Source organism: Vidua chalybeata, chromosome 13 (genome assembly GCF_026979565.1).
Source record: "Vidua chalybeata isolate OUT-0048 chromosome 13, bVidCha1 merged haplotype, whole genome shotgun sequence".
Classification (NCBI taxonomy): domain Eukaryota; kingdom Metazoa; phylum Chordata; class Aves; order Passeriformes; family Viduidae; genus Vidua; species Vidua chalybeata.
The window spans coordinates 8,673,209-8,689,851 of NC_071542.1; the positions used below are offsets into that span (position 1 = coordinate 8,673,209).

Consider the following 16,643-nt stretch of genomic DNA (forward strand, 5'->3'; position numbering starts at 1 on the left):
AGCCATTTATCAGTAGAACAAGTTATTCACCTCGGATGTACTAATTAACTTGCCTCTTGCTTAAGGGTTTGTCTGTTAAACATGTATTTAAAAAAGAAAAAGAATCATGTTAGTGTCATTTATTTCAATGATTTTACTATAGTGCAACCAAAGCTCACGGATCTTTTGCTGTTGTTGTTGTACTGCAGTATGCCAGGGTTTGGATCCCTGATCCAGAGGAGGTGTGGAAGTCAGCAGAACTCCTCAAAGATTATAAACCTGGAGATAAAGTCCTTCAGCTTCGACTTGAAGATGGCAAGGTAAGTCTGTGTATTGTTTGTAAGCTGATAGTTCTTGTTCTCAACCAGAGTCTGAAGTTTCTGTTGCAGGAAACTCTGCTGTCAAAATCTATCTGTATTTAGGTGTGTGGAGTTGGTTTTGTCCACTCACTTTCTGCAGCATTTTTTTAGTGTGATAAATTTTACTGTTTAGTTACAAAAATAAATTTGGACTTGTTTTTAAAATAAATTAAAAAGCAGTTGCTTTTATCCTCTGCCTGTTATGTTCAGTGGCATCATCTTTTTCTACTTATGCCATTAAATGTATAGCCCTGGTTTGCTATTCCAGAGAGACAGGGTTGCTAGGAGAACAGTGGTGCCGAGAAAGAGCTGTGACTTTTCAATTGAACATAACCAGCAGAAAATTAATAAAGATAAAAAAGGCAAGGATTAAGGGCATTACAAAGAAGATGCTGTGTACTGTGTTGAGAAATGATGACATGTCCATGTACAGCTCACATCCTTTGAGCTGATTTTTTTTTTTTCATGGAAATAGCAGATAAATAAAGTGGTTTTAGATCTAGAGACAGATGCAATTAGAACATCTGTATTAGAGATGAATTTATATCTGAAAAAAATTTCTAAGTAGCATTTTTTCCAGTGTTTGTGTTCTCCACGGTGTTCTGCCAACGTTCCCACATTGTGTTACCACATAGGAATCTGGTATTGGTGGGAATCTTCTTCCCCTGCCTGTTCCACTCAAGAGGAAAACAATAGGGAAATCCTGATTGGATTTATGATATGGCCTATTTTGGTTTAATAAAAAGATATGGCAGCAAAAGCATAGGGTTTGCTTAAGTAATAGTCTAAAAAGATGGTGTCTATATACATGTGGAAAACCCCTCTGGGAAGTTTTAAACGACGTTTTTGGAGAAAGAACTGCTAACTCAAATCACCAGAGATCTGAAATCGTGCATTGTGGGTTTTTTTACCTTGCACACGTTTTGCTGGGAGGAAGGGCTGGAGGAGCTGAGTGAGGAGACCTAGCCAGCAGCTCTTTGCAGTGTGTCCATTTGATTTCCAGGACCTAGAGTACAGCCTCGATCCGAAGACGAAGGAGCTGCCACCCCTGCGGAACCCTGACATCCTGGTTGGTGAGAATGACCTGACAGCACTCAGCTACCTGCACGAGCCTGCTGTCCTGCACAACCTCAAAGTTCGCTTCATAGACTCCAAACTCATCTACACCTATTGTGGCAAGTACTGACTTTCACACCATAGCCTTTACAGAGATTGCCCTGGGCAGGAAAAGGAAAGTTGTCTGTTGATAAGTCTGCCTTTAACTTAAAATCTGTTAGTGATAGGACATGCTGGACAATTCTTAGGGAAATCACTATGTTTGTGGTCATTAATGGACTGGAGAATGTTGAGGTTCAGAGAAAATTGACTTCACTGTGTATTCTCTAGCTCCCCAATAGAATCTGTTTATAAAATGTGTATTCAGCAATTTCTGCTTCACAGTGGGATTCCTGTCTGGTTGGTGTTCTCCTTAGGCTTGCTCAGGTTGGGTGAGCTGGGAGGAGGCTAACACACTGCAGATGCAGGAGCTGGCCTTGCTCCCTGGTGGATTTGTGGCCCACCTATAATTGCCTACTGCTGCACTGAGCTCCTCCATCTCTTTTAGAAGACATCAGTTTATTTTCTTTTATATGTTTTCCAATCAGGGCAACTACAGAAGTGAATTTGTTCATGAGCCATGGCTTGTCTCACCAGTTACAATTGATCTTGGTTTTAAAAATAACATTTAACTCACAGTGGAGGTTGCCCAAACTTGTAATTGCCTGTGGTATTTTCACATGGCCAAAATGGAGGAAAGTTACTTAAATAATCACTTTATGATAAAGTGCAAAATTGCAACTGAACGGTCTGTTTTAAAAATAAACATTGTGAGGTAGTTAAGGCTTGAAATTTAGATCTGATGCTTCTGGGCTTTTTTTTTTTTCTATGTGTGCATATGTTTCTTTTAGCATAAATTTTCAATAAGACGAGCAGCACGTTAAACATGCTGTGATGGACAGACAGAGGCATTAACATCCTGCCACATTTTGCTCACTCTGGCTGCTCCTAATCTGCAGATGCTCAGCAGGGCACATCTGTTCCCAGGCATGCTGTCAGCAGTGACCAGACCACGGGGACTGGATCAGACTTTGCCACCCCCTGCTTGCAGCCAGACTTCACTCCCATAGGAGTGGGTGATGATTCACACCACATCTCATCCAGTCATGCAGTCGGAGCACAGAATAATTTAGGTTGGAAGAGACCTCTGGAAGTCTTCAGTGAATCTTCCTACTTAAGTCTGACTAGATGAGGTTGCTCAGGGCTTGAACCAGCTCAAGTATTTGAGTATCTCCAGTGATGCCTCTCTGGGCAGCCCCTGCTGAGGGTGCACGCTGTGGTCCCAGCACTGGGAAACCACCTCAGTTCCCCAGTACAGACATGATCTGTGTTTCTTTCCCAAGTGCCCCCATGGCAAAGCTCTTGTGTGAAAGGGCTTTTGTACAACTGGAGCCTCATGGCCTGAGCTTGTAAGGGGTTTTCAGTCTCAGTTTTGTGGTCCCCTAACACCACCATACCCCTCCCACAAGCCTGTCTGGGTTGTGTCCTGACTGCTTGTAGACAGGCTCTGTGTTGAGCAGCATTTAAGAGGCTTTCAAAAGGAATGTGTTGTCTGTTGGTTGTTTCCCTGTGTTTGGGAAAACATGAAAAAGGTACTTTTCAAGTGTTCCCCAGTGCGGCTGGTTGTGGGTTTGGCTGGTTTTATCATTTCTCGTGGGGCTGGGAGGCCTTTAGCTCTCCGTGGCTGGGTCTGCCAGAGGGCCTGAGATGGCAGAGCTGGGTCAGCTGGTTTGCTTCCAAACAAGACTCAAGTGGTTCTGGGAGCTGCTTGGATGTTTGTCAGAAATGTGTGAAGCCAGCAGTGTGGGGGCTCCTGGTGCTCAGAGAGAAGGAGGTGTTGGAGGTTCAGCGCCGCTGAGGAATGTGCTGTGCAGTGATTTATTCCCCTGGGACGTAGGCAGGTCTATGTTGTGTTACAGGCTGAGCAAAATAGAGTTGGCACATCAGCCTGTAAAAACCTGATCCTTTGGCCACAGACATCCACCTTTCAGACTTCTCCATTAGTTCCCATCCTGCTGCAGGTTACTTCCCCTCTGCAAAGGTTATTGCCTTGGAGCTCGGCCTCAGGGGGGCTGTGTTTGCCTCCTTAGTGTGACTCTCATGTTAGCCAGGTTAGTTTAAATAGCCTGTGAAGGTGGTTTGAGCTAACCCAGTTTATGCAGCCCAAAGGAGACTAAAACCACTTCAATCCATCAAGAGAATCACAGTAACAATATTCTCAACAGTAGAACTGGAACAGGAATGCATGGATGGATAGTTGTCCAGGGCCCTAGAAATGAATTCAACCATGCTGTCGTAGTGTAATATGTCAAATGGGTATTAAATTCTTTAAAATTGCACTTTGAAGTAATTCAAACTTTTAAACAGAAAATCTACTGACTTCTTAATTTCAAGTCAGCCTTTCACCAGGAATTCAGAGGTGATTTATAACTTTACTGTTGGAAACGTGAAATGAGGAATTAATGAAGGAAGTTGAAAAGTTACAAAGGAAAATTTGAATGCTTACATGGAAAAACTGCTATGGCTGAGATGAAAACCCAGTGAACCTTGCTGGTTAGTTCAGATTAATAAAAAGTACTGCCTTCTATGCAGGAGAGCAAACTTTAACTTAAATTAATAAATTGCTTATGTTTATGTCCAGTTTGGCCACAGATGGGTGAGTATGTTCAAGGTAGAAGAATTAGGTAGGCTTACTTTGGGCATATATAAAGGAGAATGGCACAAAGAGTAGCTGGAGTTCAACTTAGTGTACTTGTAAGAACAAAAACACACAAATCTGATTTAGGAAAGGCCATATTTCTTAAAATAGCAATATGATTTAGCAGAGATAAAGATAAATTATATGTAATTTAATCTGGATTATAGCCCTGTGAGGCAGACTGATTTCAAAGTTCTACAGAAGGCAAATAATTCCTAACTCACTTATTTTGGTTGTTTCCAGATGGTAGTGGCTTGTAGATTTTACAGATTGCTACTGAAGTTAAATGTTTTAATATGCTGGAGACTTGTCACGGGGCTGCTTGTTCCCAATTCAAGGGTTTATTTTTGCCAGCGTAACCAAAAGCAGGAGGGAATTGTCAGAAGTCTCACACAGATTTTTGTAATGTCTCTTTGATGAGACTTGCAGGCCTGAGAGGCTCAGCTCGGTGGTGCACTGTATTTCACTTTTTACGACATTTTCTAAGGGCACATGTTAAAAATGGACACACAAAATATTCCTCGACTCTTGTAGTACTGAGGTTGCTTCCTGTCCCTAACCACCACTCTGATTTTTTAGTTCATCAATACAGCATTAGAACTTGGCATAAATGTTTATAGAGATTTTTCACTGGAGCTCCTGAGTCATTTCAGTGATGTCGTGGCTGATGGAAAAACACCGACTCTCCTCACACGGGCGTGTCGAGACATAAAACTTGCCTTGCATTTATTTGAGGAAATAGATCGAGGTCTCTCAGATCTCTCCCTAAAACATATTCTCTTTTTTAATGTTTTTGCTATGGTTTGTGCTTGATCTATGGCTGCATAAAAGGGTTTAAAAATTGGTTGATGCTCCCAGCAGTGCCAGACTGTAGGTGCTTTCATTTCCCTTCTCCCGGCTTTTCCATGGAAAATTTCTTAGATAGACATCACAAGACTGTAATCTGCACAGAGCAGAGAGCTGGGATCAGCACTGAGGAAGTCTGTGTGTGTAAGAGTGAATTTCAGAGTAAATTTAGAAGCAAGTTGAGTGCTATGGAAACGCTTCTGAGGCAGGTTCTTCAGGGGTGGATTGTCCAAGCATGCTTGGTGCAGTCACTGTGCAGCCATCTCCAGCTGCATTGGCACACTTAGGCACCAAAATGCATACACAAAAGAGGAAATTCTGTTTTTAAAATGTCCACAGTTAAAATTAGAGGGGTTGTTTTTCCCCCTTATCTATCACCTTGTCAAGGTGAGGAGGACTTGCCATGTCAAGGGGCACAGTGTGCCTGTCACAGCTGGGTCTCACATGGTCTCACTGATCAGTGTTTCCACCCCTGCACAGGCCAAATAAGCTTTCCCTACCTGTTGTAAATGCTGCAGGAGAAAAGGTTATAAGGAATCTTTGTCAAATTATCCCTGTGGGTAGAGCAATCCTCATTTCTCATGAAAAATAGAATTGTCCCAAAAACATTTGAGGTCTCACTATTTGTGGCAAGGAAGTTTGTAAAGAGTAAGACTTAAGTGTTCTTGTGCTGGAAGAGTAAAAGAATGTCATGAATTTAGAAGTGCTGTAGTGATGAGCTGTATTAAAAAAAACAGACATGTGTTTAATTGGTATGGAAAAAGTAGAAAATGGGAGGTGTAAGTACATGCTCAGATGTATCAGATAAGGGTGTTCTGGTGCCTTCTAGAGCTACAATTGCCTAATTTCCTGACGTGACTGGGTGCTGCTCTGTGTCAGCCCTATGAAATATGTCTACTGTGGTTTTTTGATGCCTTTGACCAGGAGGTTGTCCTGCCTGATTGGCAGAGGTGCTCTGGAATACAAATGACACTGTGTCTATACATTGTTGCTTATTACAAAAACTGAGGATGTTATTCTTTCACAACAGCTGAAGGGTTAACACTGCACCTACCCAAACTGGCAGTCAGTGAGACCACCCAGTAGTTATACTTCACAAATGACAGTGCCACTGGTAATTCAGAGTAAAACACAGGGTAGTACCATGCCCATTCATTGGGTTACTGCACTGAGCTGGCAGTATTTCAAGTCTGCACATTCTCAATCTCTTTGGATTGTGCATGCTAGCTTTAGAAAAGGCAGATAGAAAGAAAAGGTAAAATGTTGTCCTTGATGTGTTTACCAAAGCAGGGAGGAGTAAAGAACTTTATTCAGAATAAATATCTGTTGAAATCAGTAATATCAGGCCCCTATTCTTTAACATTTTTAGAAAGATTAGAACACTAGTTGATGTTAAAACCATTTTTGCTAGGGTTTTTTTTGAAACAACTATTAATCATTCCTTTTGTTTAATTTCCTTTGTAGGTATTGTTTTAGTGGCCATAAATCCTTATGAACAGCTGCCTATCTATGGAGAAGATATCATCAATGCCTACAGTGGCCAAAATATGGGGGATATGGATCCACATATCTTTGCAGTGGCTGAGGAAGCATACAAGCAGATGGCCAGGTTTGTAGACCAGAGTCTGTTTTTCTGAAAGGAATAAAACAAAGTTTCTGGCAAATGCTCTTCTCTTTAATTTACAGCTTGTGGAGTATTTTGCAATATCTCTCTTTTATCCAGTAGGTTTTTTTAGTAGGTTTCACAAGGGGAGAAGTTGCCTTAGTGAACAGTAAAGCTTTATAAATGCCATGGAGATCATGGCCACTGACACTTAGCAGGAATTACCACAGATCTTGTCAGTATTTAGGTCTAAAATTAGCCCTGTGCTTTATGTGATTATTTTTTTCATTAGATTAGCAAAATAAGGAGATATTTTTTAATTGTCAGTGGATTATTAAAGAGAAAAGGGCCAGGTTCTCAGCTGTTTTTTGCTTGTATGTGATACTGACAAGAGAAAAGAAATCACTGGGCTTCTGAGTGCTATTATAGGCTCCTGGTCGTGTCAGTAACGTCCCAGCTACGTGATCTGCCTGTGGCTGCTGTTGACTGGAATTAAGAGGGAGCAGAGGGACGATTGCTCTTTGTCCTTAGAAACTGAGTCTCTAAGGACACTGCAACAGCTGTGCAGGAAATCCTCATTTTGTTAGCTGTTGCATCAAAATGAACTTGTCACCCAAGGGCAGTGGTTGGCAGGAACTTCTTCCCCTTAGCCCCAAGAGCCTGCAGTTAGGGGAGCTTTTGAAATATTTCATTTCTAGGATAAAGTCTTTTGGGCTGCTGTGTGGTCTTTGGTTGGCAAGATGCTCCCTGGTATCCTCACTGTTTAGCTTCAAGCTGTTGGTGTCGTTTTCCTTGTTGGCAATACAGCTCACGATCAAATGAATCAAGTAAAACACTGAAAGATCTCTGGATTATTTGTGATGGCCCTTAAGCTATACTGCAAGTGATGGAGGCAAGGGGAGAATGGGTTGGGAATTATAAAATCTTCATGTTTGAAATCAGCTATCTGTTCATTTAAGAGCCTTAAGAACTAGACTAGTGGATGAATAGAATGGATAAAATGAATGGAATGGATAAAATGTTTGTCACATGCACATCTGAATACAGTGATCTGCAATACCCAGGAAATAGATAATTTCAAAATAAAACAGTTCAGTGCAAAATTTAATGACTTAGGGTAATTGCAAAAGAGCCAGTGTTTCAAAAATACCCTTGTCTTGGTTTAACTCCAGACAGCAAGTCAGTACCACAGAGCCACTTGCTTACTCCCTCCCTTCCTCACTGGGATGGGGAAGAGAAACTCATGGGTTGAGATAAGAACAGGTTAATAGTTGAAATAAAGTAAAATAATAACAACAACAGTGCTAGCAATGAAAAGGAAAGAGAGAAAGAGGAGTAAAACCCAAGAAAAAGAAGTGATGCACAGTAAAATTGCTCACCAGCTGCTGTCCAATGCTCAGCCATTCCCCAAGCAGCCATCAGCTGCTCACAGCCAACTCCCCCAGTTTATATCCTGGGCATTATGTTCCTGGGTGTGGAAAATCCCCTGGCCAGCTGGGGTCAGCTCTCCTGGCTGTGCTCCCTCTCAGCTCCTTGTGCACCTGCTCTCTGCCAGAGTGTGAGGCTCTGACAAGTCCCTGACTGCAGGTGAGCACTGCTCAGCACCAGCCAAGGTGTCACTGTGGTGTCACCATTATTCCCAGGACTCCAAAATGCAGCACTGCACCAGCTGCTAGGAAGAAAATTGCCTCTATTCCAACTGAAACCAGGACAGCTCTACACCCACACTGTTGAATGGCAGAGATATTTGCCTTACTTCCTTTCTGTTCAGAAAATAGATACATAATCTGGTGTGGAAATACAAAGTGTGTTACGATTGTCACATCTTCTTCATGCCTCTTTCATCACTGCGGTTTTAAACAGACTTGGTTCTCAAGTCCCTCTAAAAGCTGTACAAAATAAAACTTTATTAACCTTATTTTAAGTCTGAGGCTTCGTACAGTGGTCTAAAATTATAGTCAGTGATAGCTATCATCCAAATTCACAGAATTTTTGTTCTTAATAGTAACCAGGGGAAGTAAGAGGTGGGAGAGGGATCTGTCTCCACTGGCTGACTCTGATCCCTGGCTGAAGTGGGCTAACCTCCTACTGGTGCTGAAATATCAAAAAGTGCTGGATCACCTGTGTTCTGTGTGCCTGTGCAGTGGAAATGTCTGTCTGCCACCACTGGCATTCTCTGCTTTTGGGCAGACTCGGGGGGCTGAGATTTTGGCTCGAGTTTCCTCTGTGCCTTTTCCTTCTTGCGTTAATTACCTGCTCTTCAACTCTCACTGCAGCCTCCGGCAGTTCTGCTGTCCTGAATAACAACAAACAAGATGTGGTAGGAGTTCCTTTTTGGAACAAATGATGAGAAATTGTATGACTATGGAGATTAGCTTAAATAAACCTTCTGAATTATTTAATTAATTACTTTGTGTCTCTGTTATAAACAATTTGTTATTCTTTATGACTGACAGTACTTTCATAGTTGCAAAATGAAATCTGGGCACACAATGCAACTGAAAAAAATCTTCTACACTGAAGTAGCAATTTAATTGTTTTAGCTTTTCAATGTTTATTTCCTTTTCTATTTGTTTGGGGATTTTTTTGCCTTGTTTTTAAGAACTTTTTCTGTCATTACAACATACCGGTTTTGGTCACTGAATTTAGTTTTCTATTGCTGCTTACCATTACTAAATCCCACCCTTTAACTTCACTGATATTTTTTATACTCTGATCAAATCACCTTTTACTTCTGAATTATGAAGTTAGAGAAAAAGAACTCCAGTTTTATATTTCTGCAGCTGACTAATTAAAAATGAAAATCGGATTGTCTGTGACTGCTGTATTAACATTTTAATAAGTGCATTGCATATTCATGTGGTAGCTAGTCAAATGGCATTAATCTGCATTTATGTGTGTAATGGGTGAGATTTATTTTTCTCTTGTTTCTGATCTTTCCTAACTCTGTGTTTAAATGGTCACTGGAATAATTAGTCATGATGCTCCTATCCTTAAGGCTTCAGTGAACTCTTCTAAATATTTATTCCTTAGGTCTTCTTGTTAATTTATAATTTAGAGATTTAGAGTTTGTTCTTTCCAGCTTCATTGCTTCATCTGCTGCAGCTGAGAAACTCCATCCATGTGCATGGTTAACTAAATCATCTCTGGAGCCTTCTTCAGCCAAAGAAAAGCCCCATGGCAGAAATCTGGAAAGCCAGTGATTAAATATTTGCATTGTGTTTTCAGAAAAAATACAGTGCAAAATGTTGCCCACTGGAGTGCCAGGGATGGAGCTCACATCTGGCTTGTGCACCAGAAATGATGCACAGCAATTGCTTGGGGTTAATTGCAGCGTAAAGCAGCACGTAAAGAAACCTTTGCATGTGGCATTTCCTGCTTAGTGGGAGCCAAATGATGGGGTACCTGCTGCTGGGAAGTGCTGGGCCTCTTTGAGCCTCTTTATTTCTTCTTCCTACAGCAGTTCTGTCCTCAGTTTCCAGTGGAGGGTTAGTGGGGAGGAGCATGGCTTGTCTGTACCCATAGCCATCAGTAAAATAAGTGGGTACTGTCTGCTTGGTAGCTTCTTGTCTTTTTCGGTGCAGGAAAACATGCACAGCTCTTAAGACTAATCTCATTTTGGATTATTATTTCTTTCCTTTGCCCCTTCCCCTTCTCTTCCTCCCTTGTCATCTGTGTCTTTGTACCTTTTTCCTTTTCTCTCTCCATCTCCTGCTGCTCCTCTGCACAGACTGACAGCTTTGTTTCAGACACCTTTCCTCTGCTGTGCCTAAAATAAGCAATGATCTAGTTTTACAGCTGCACTTAAAGTGTGTTAGGGCTCTGACCAGTAACTCTATTGGTTTGGGCTGCATGAACCTGCAGGCTGTGAGGGTTTGGAGCAGATCTCCTGCTCTGTCCAAGGACTGTGCCAGTGGCAGGGAGCAGGATCATGTGGCTGGGGACGTGTCCCTGTGGCTTTTTGCAGAGTGGTTTGGTTCTGTAGGTAGAGCTCTAAAGCTGTGCTTTTGGAGAGAGCTGGGACCTGCACTCACAGGGCTCTCCTCAGCCATGGCAGTGTGCTGTCCGTGGATAGCTCACTCCTTTTGAGTGAATCTGTACAGGTTTGGGACTGCTTAAGGCAGATGAGTGACGCAGAAGGAAGAAAATCATTATTGAAGGATATATTTTTGTCCCAGAAATATAAACCTCATGTCAGCATGTGGGTGTTTGCATACGTTGATTCCTTTGAGCTGCATGCAATGCATGCCACTTTTGTATGTTGGTGTTTCCAAACTGTTAACAAAACCCAAGCTCAGTCTTCAGTTACCCCTCTGTGGTAACTATGAAAATTGAAGCAAAGCTTCAGTTGCTAAAGATTTTATTTTTTATTTTCAATTACAACTTCTGTAGGAATCATAAGTGTCAGCAGGTGTGGCTCATTTTCTTTGGAATATTCAATAGAATATTCAATAAAATTTTAACTCTGTGGTTTGCAATAAGGTGTTGATAATTATACCCTTGTAACTGTTAAGAATTGCATTAATGTATGAGACTTATGATTATCAGTTTCCTAACACTATCAGGGAAAAATCACTCCTTCACAGGATTCTTTCCCCTGCCTAGTGATGGTATATTGCAGTAATTAAGATAATGCATTTTTTTTATCAGCACTTTGTTGGTCTGATTTGTTCCATCCTACTTGTGGTTGATGGCAGATACAGCAAATTCAATTTAATAAATTAACTTTGAGATTTTCTTCTGATTAATTAGTGAAGTTGTCTAGCATCATTTAAGATGAAAGTAACCTCTGCAAACAGAATTGCATACTGATGAGATCCATGTAAACCTTAATGAATGCCATCATGGAAAACAACAGTGTTTAAAGCATCCATTTCCAAAGTTTTGCTTTTTCTATTTGGACAAAGTATAGTGATTTATTTTGTGGTACTGTGTAGCTTTCTTATTAAATTACCTTTAATAAGCAGGCTGCCTCTCTGTTTTGTCAGCTTTTCTGTGTGTGTCTGATGGCTTTCACCTACAGGAAGATATTTTTCTATCACTTTTTGTTCTAAAGGAAGCTTGCTGAACTGTTGAGTAGGTGTTTTGAAAGCATCTTTACTGACAGTCTCCAGCTATCCCAGGCATCCCAAGATGATGTCCTCTTATAAAAATGCACATTTGATCAGCTGCTGCTTTGCTTCTGAGTGTCTGATAAATGGATACTGCATTTTTCCCTGGCAGAAGTCATGGCAGGGATGGTTAACAGCCTGTCACAGATCAGCATCCAGTTATGGAATGAGAGCCTGCTGTGGTGGGTGCTGGACATACAATGCCTTCCTCCACTTATGGCCATGACATAGGACTTCTTGAGTTAAATACCTGCCTTGAAAAGAGGTGGTATTTCTGGGCCCCTGTTGTTAGAATGCAAAGAGAGAAGTCTTCCTTTCTGATGAGATGATTTGGGAGTAGTTTCTCATACTTGGAACCTGATACTTTGTGATGCTACAGGTACAAGATGGCAGCTGGGGGAATCAACTTGGTATAACATAAGGGGCTACTTGTCCAAGCAGTGATTGTTTTTAGGCAACAAAAGGGTTAAGCATGGTTGTAGCTGAAGCTGGAGTTCACATGAGGTGTCCTGCTGGTAGCTAAGCAATGAGCTTTCCTAAACTGTTGCAGGAGTGACCTCTGACTAATCCCTGGATACATCAGTTGCAGAGTGCTGGCTCATCTCTGCTTCTCTGGAGTGCAATCTGTCATGTGCTGGCCTCAGTTTTCCTCATTTGTGTGTGTTGGGAGATATTACTGACAATTCATTATCTTTTCACCTATTGACATTTTTACAGTCAAGAGCTGTGTTTCCTGGATGTAATTATAATGGCAAGTGGTGCATTTTGTTAATTAAAAAAAAAAAAAAGTACATCTGGTTGTGAGAGTGTTGCAGAATGCTCTTACCGGGCTGTTGTTGAGGGGAAACAAAAATGCTTAAGAACTTGGGGTGTTTTGGAGTGGTTGAGTTTGCAGCTGGAACAGACTCATGAGAATTCAGGTTGTGAATAATAATAATATTATTTCATCTTTGCTTTGCATGTTTGATGAGTAGCCACCAGAGTTCTTTACTTTGGGAGAGAGAAGAGATCAGCATCATCACTTCCATTTTATAAGTTGAAGCAGACATGGGGACTGGGAGGGCAGCTTTGGAGAGTTCACCAAGGTGGCAGAAGCAGGGAAATGAGCCCCTGAATGAGAAATCCTGGTCCTGTGTCTGGTGACTTGGTGACACCAGCTTGACAATAAATTATGTGAGAATAGGGTATGTAACTGACAGTGGAGTCAGTTCAATGCTTTCAGTGTACAAAAATGGCAAATGAGCTGCATTTTTCTTGCCCTCCTTTCCTGCAGCATTAAGGGGTCTCTGTGCTAGGTAACATCTATTCCTAATAACATTTGCTTTCACTGAGGGTTTCATGTCTTCCAGGCACTTTATAGGTCCTACCAAAGCCTGTCTCCTCTAATACTGGAGTCTGAATTTCTGCTTGTGTAGAAGACAAGGCAGAGGTGGTGTGCTGTGGCCAGGCCTGGATCAGCCCAGAGTTGGTCCCAGGCACTGAGGTTCCTGTCACTGGCCCTGTGCTCAGAGCATCCTCTTTTCTCCAGCAGCTAAAGATGTCAGTGAGAAATGCTGTTAGGCTTAAAAAAAACAAAGTTAAACTGGAAATATATCTAGAAATGAGATTAAAGAACATGGTTTATTGGAATGATGTTTTATGCTTATTAAAAGTGAATGCTTTTACAAAGAATTAATTAAGAATTAACTGCTTAGTCAGGAGCAATTGTTGTGACTCAAGGTTGCAGCTGAAGAATTCTCTGAATTGTTAATGTGTGGCATCTGTGGAGACTGGGATGTGTCAGGCCAGAGCATGTTAGACCTGGGTAGTCAGAATAAACCAATGGATACAGCATGTGAAGGTGGAACAGACACAGAAATGTGGCTGCTGTTCTGTGCTTGCTTCTGGGGCAAAGCACTTGTAATTCAGTTTTTCTTTTGTGTTCTTTTGCTCTTTGCCCATCCCGTCACTACAGAATGGTGCAGAGCACTTCAGTCTCTGGTAATCATCCTTGGTGCTTACCTTGCACTTTGCACATTCTGCACATTTTACAGATGTTACCTTGTGAATCCACACACCAGCCCTTGGAGGGTGGAAAAAATAAATTATCTGTGTCAGGCTGCACCTTTTGGGATGTGCCAGCGCGGGTGAATTTGGAGGCGTGGGCGCTGGAGCGCCGCGGTGACGCTCCGCAGGGCGAGGGGCTGTGCCCGCTGTTCAGACAGCGCTGCAAGAGGGAAACCTGGGAAGTGAAGGGTAGGGGCAGAGCACTTACCAGCTCTGCCTGCCTGCAGGGAAGGTGACCTGCAGGGAAGGTGACCTCCCAAGGAGAGCAGCTCAGCAGCTGCAGAGAAAATGGCAAGGAGTGCTTGTGCAACGTAGGCTTGAAGCAGTTGGAAAGTAAGAGGACAAAGCAGGAGAACTTTCCCATTCTAAGGGGGCCTCTAGCCAAATCCAGAAACAGGGGATAACAGAATTTATTTAAGGCTGTGAAGAGCTTTGTGATTAAAATAGTTTATTCGGAAGATTGATGAAGGGCAAGATGTTGCCTCCTGCCCTCAGTGTGAGAGGTGCCAGGAAGGCAGCCCAGAGGTGGCTGCTGCTGCTTTCCATCAGTCCAAGAGCATTAGAAAACTGCTGAATGAATTCTTGTTTGTTTATTTATTTATTTATTGAACAGTTAAATTACGTCTGTTTGAAAAGCAAATCCTGGGTTTGTAGAGTTGCCAGGTTTATAATGGCTTCTAGCAGATGCTGCGTGCCCTGGGCTGAGTTTCAAAGGCCTTTGCACTGAAGGAGTGCAGCTGAGCATGCACAGCCTTGTTTGCTGCCACACAGCACTGCCCTTAGGCAAAGGTGAAGCTAAATATGTTGCATTGACTCGTGTTAAACCTCCCAGCACTGGTGGGTTTTACAGCTGCCTTTTATTTTAAGATACGTGGAGAAGCAATTTTGGTCTTCTAGAAAAATGAATAATTGTAACAGTGGGAACATCACAGAAAAGTGGAGCACAGCTGCCCAAAAAATGAACCTGGGACCTACTGTGGCAGGGGACTGGGAGGGCAGCTCTTGAGGAGAGCACAGGCTGGTGATCCTGCAAGAAAAAGCTAAATCCTTTTATCACTCCAAAACCACACTGTGTGCTGAAAAGAGAAGAGTGTCCTGGAAAAAAAAATGCAGCTATGTTTTGGTTTCAAGTTTACAATCATTGGTGGTTTTAGGAAACATTATTTATTTCAGCATTTATTGAAATCAGACCTGTTTAGTGAGCCTTCAGATGAGTTGTGGAAGACCTTATTCATCTTAAACCACAGATTTGTTTTTCTGGTGCTTTATTCTTCTGCCTGCATTCATCAGCTGTGCATCCTCTTTCCTGCCTTGGGAGATGCCAGTCCCCTGCAGACAGGGCTGCCACCTGTGGCTGGGGAGGTCATTCCTAAATTTCTTAAGGCATTAATAAAGCTGCTTTCTGTGAAACTCACAAAACATTCAATACTGCAGAGAACTCTTGGCTGTGTATTGATACCTGATGAAATCTGCTGGGTTTCACAAGAAAGGAGTTAATTTTTTTTCTGTGTGTAATTATTCCAGGACTGAATGAGCTGTTTGCAATATGTGGAGTATTAGACGTATTTGTCTGTTCTTTGATTCTGTGATTCTTACAACAGCAGTACTTCTGAGTTACTTGGGAACGTCAATAAATAACATTTATAAAGTTAAAGTGATATTTAGCACTTTCACACTGATTTATTTTAAGTGTATTGGGTAAACTTCATTTATTTTGGCTTTGTTACCAGTGCCTCATGGTGAGGGAAATGATCCTTATTAAATAGATTTTTTTAGTCATGCTGTCAAAGATCTGTGAATGTTCTGACTGTAGATACTACAGGTTATTTTGGTCATATGCTGTCACGAATATACAATGGGGATGCTGAGAGATTGATTGCAAAAATAGGATGTTTATTTTGGTCAGAGTTTTGTTTGTACTGCTGGAGACACTAAATCATGTCAGCTGCATATATGTACATGTATCCTTGAGAGGTTTGGAAATGCTTTAAGGTGTAAAACATGAAACATAGCTTAAACTTAGTTTTTGTTGGTCCTTAGTTAATGCTGTGTCTCTCAGAGAAGCTGCAGCTGATGAAAGAACAGCAAGATTTCAAACCTGCCAGCATTTCAGAACAACTCCTATCTGACCTTTCAGCAATGTCATTAGTTTTTAAGTTATTTTCTTGGGTTGGATTTCCTGCTGCCATAATTCAGCTGTAGGATGGCAAAGCACTAAGTTCCTTCTCTGTTTTTGATGGGCGTGATACACATTGGTGTTAGTGGTACTTGTGTGTGTGTGCTGAAACAGGATCTCTCCCAAATGTTCCCTGAGTCACAGGTTCCTTCCCTGGCAATTTATGTCAGGTGTTTTCATCATTGAAAATTCATTTTGAAAAAGTAAAGCAATTTCAGGCTTACAAGTCTATCTTATCACCACAGACCTGCAGTAGAAGAGCAGTAGTGATATAAAGAAGACCAAACTCTCACTGCTAGATTAAATTAAAGCTATTTCTTGTGTACTTGCATTCAAGCAGTAGGGGGTTTTAGTTTTTGAGGATCACAACATCAGGTCTTTAGCAACAGTCTGTGCTGTTTTGAGTTAAATAAAAACGAAATTATCATATGCAGTGTGGTTGATGCCCTTACCCATAACCTAAACCTGTTACTCCAAAAGAAAAGAATAAAGCAGTAGCAACTCCACAAGGGGAAGAAAAAAAAAAAGGGAGAAAAAAAAGAAAACCCAGGAGATTTAATTCATTAACCTTTTAGCACTGAGGCAGTGAGGAGGGAAGATGACCTGGAGGTGGTGGCCTTCAAACCTCCCTGACAAGAAGCTTCCTTAAAAACATCTTGCACCTTGGCAGTGTCCTCAAGGTTAACAAACATAAATGATTTAGGATCAAAGGCAACCTAAGTACTAATGT

General features: G+C 41.6%; 1 protein-coding gene across 1 annotated transcript in view; it reads left to right on the forward strand.

Annotated features, from left to right (window-relative positions):
* Positions 1-16,643, forward strand: part of MYO5A (myosin VA) — a 98,673-nt gene that overhangs the window by 20,246 nt on the left and 61,784 nt on the right. The window contains exons 2-4 of the mRNA XM_053954659.1: positions 189-299; positions 1,342-1,513; positions 6,442-6,586. Coding sequence (XP_053810634.1) covers positions 189-299; positions 1,342-1,513; positions 6,442-6,586 — 428 coding nt within the window. The remainder of the gene's footprint in view (positions 1-188; positions 300-1,341; positions 1,514-6,441; positions 6,587-16,643) is intronic.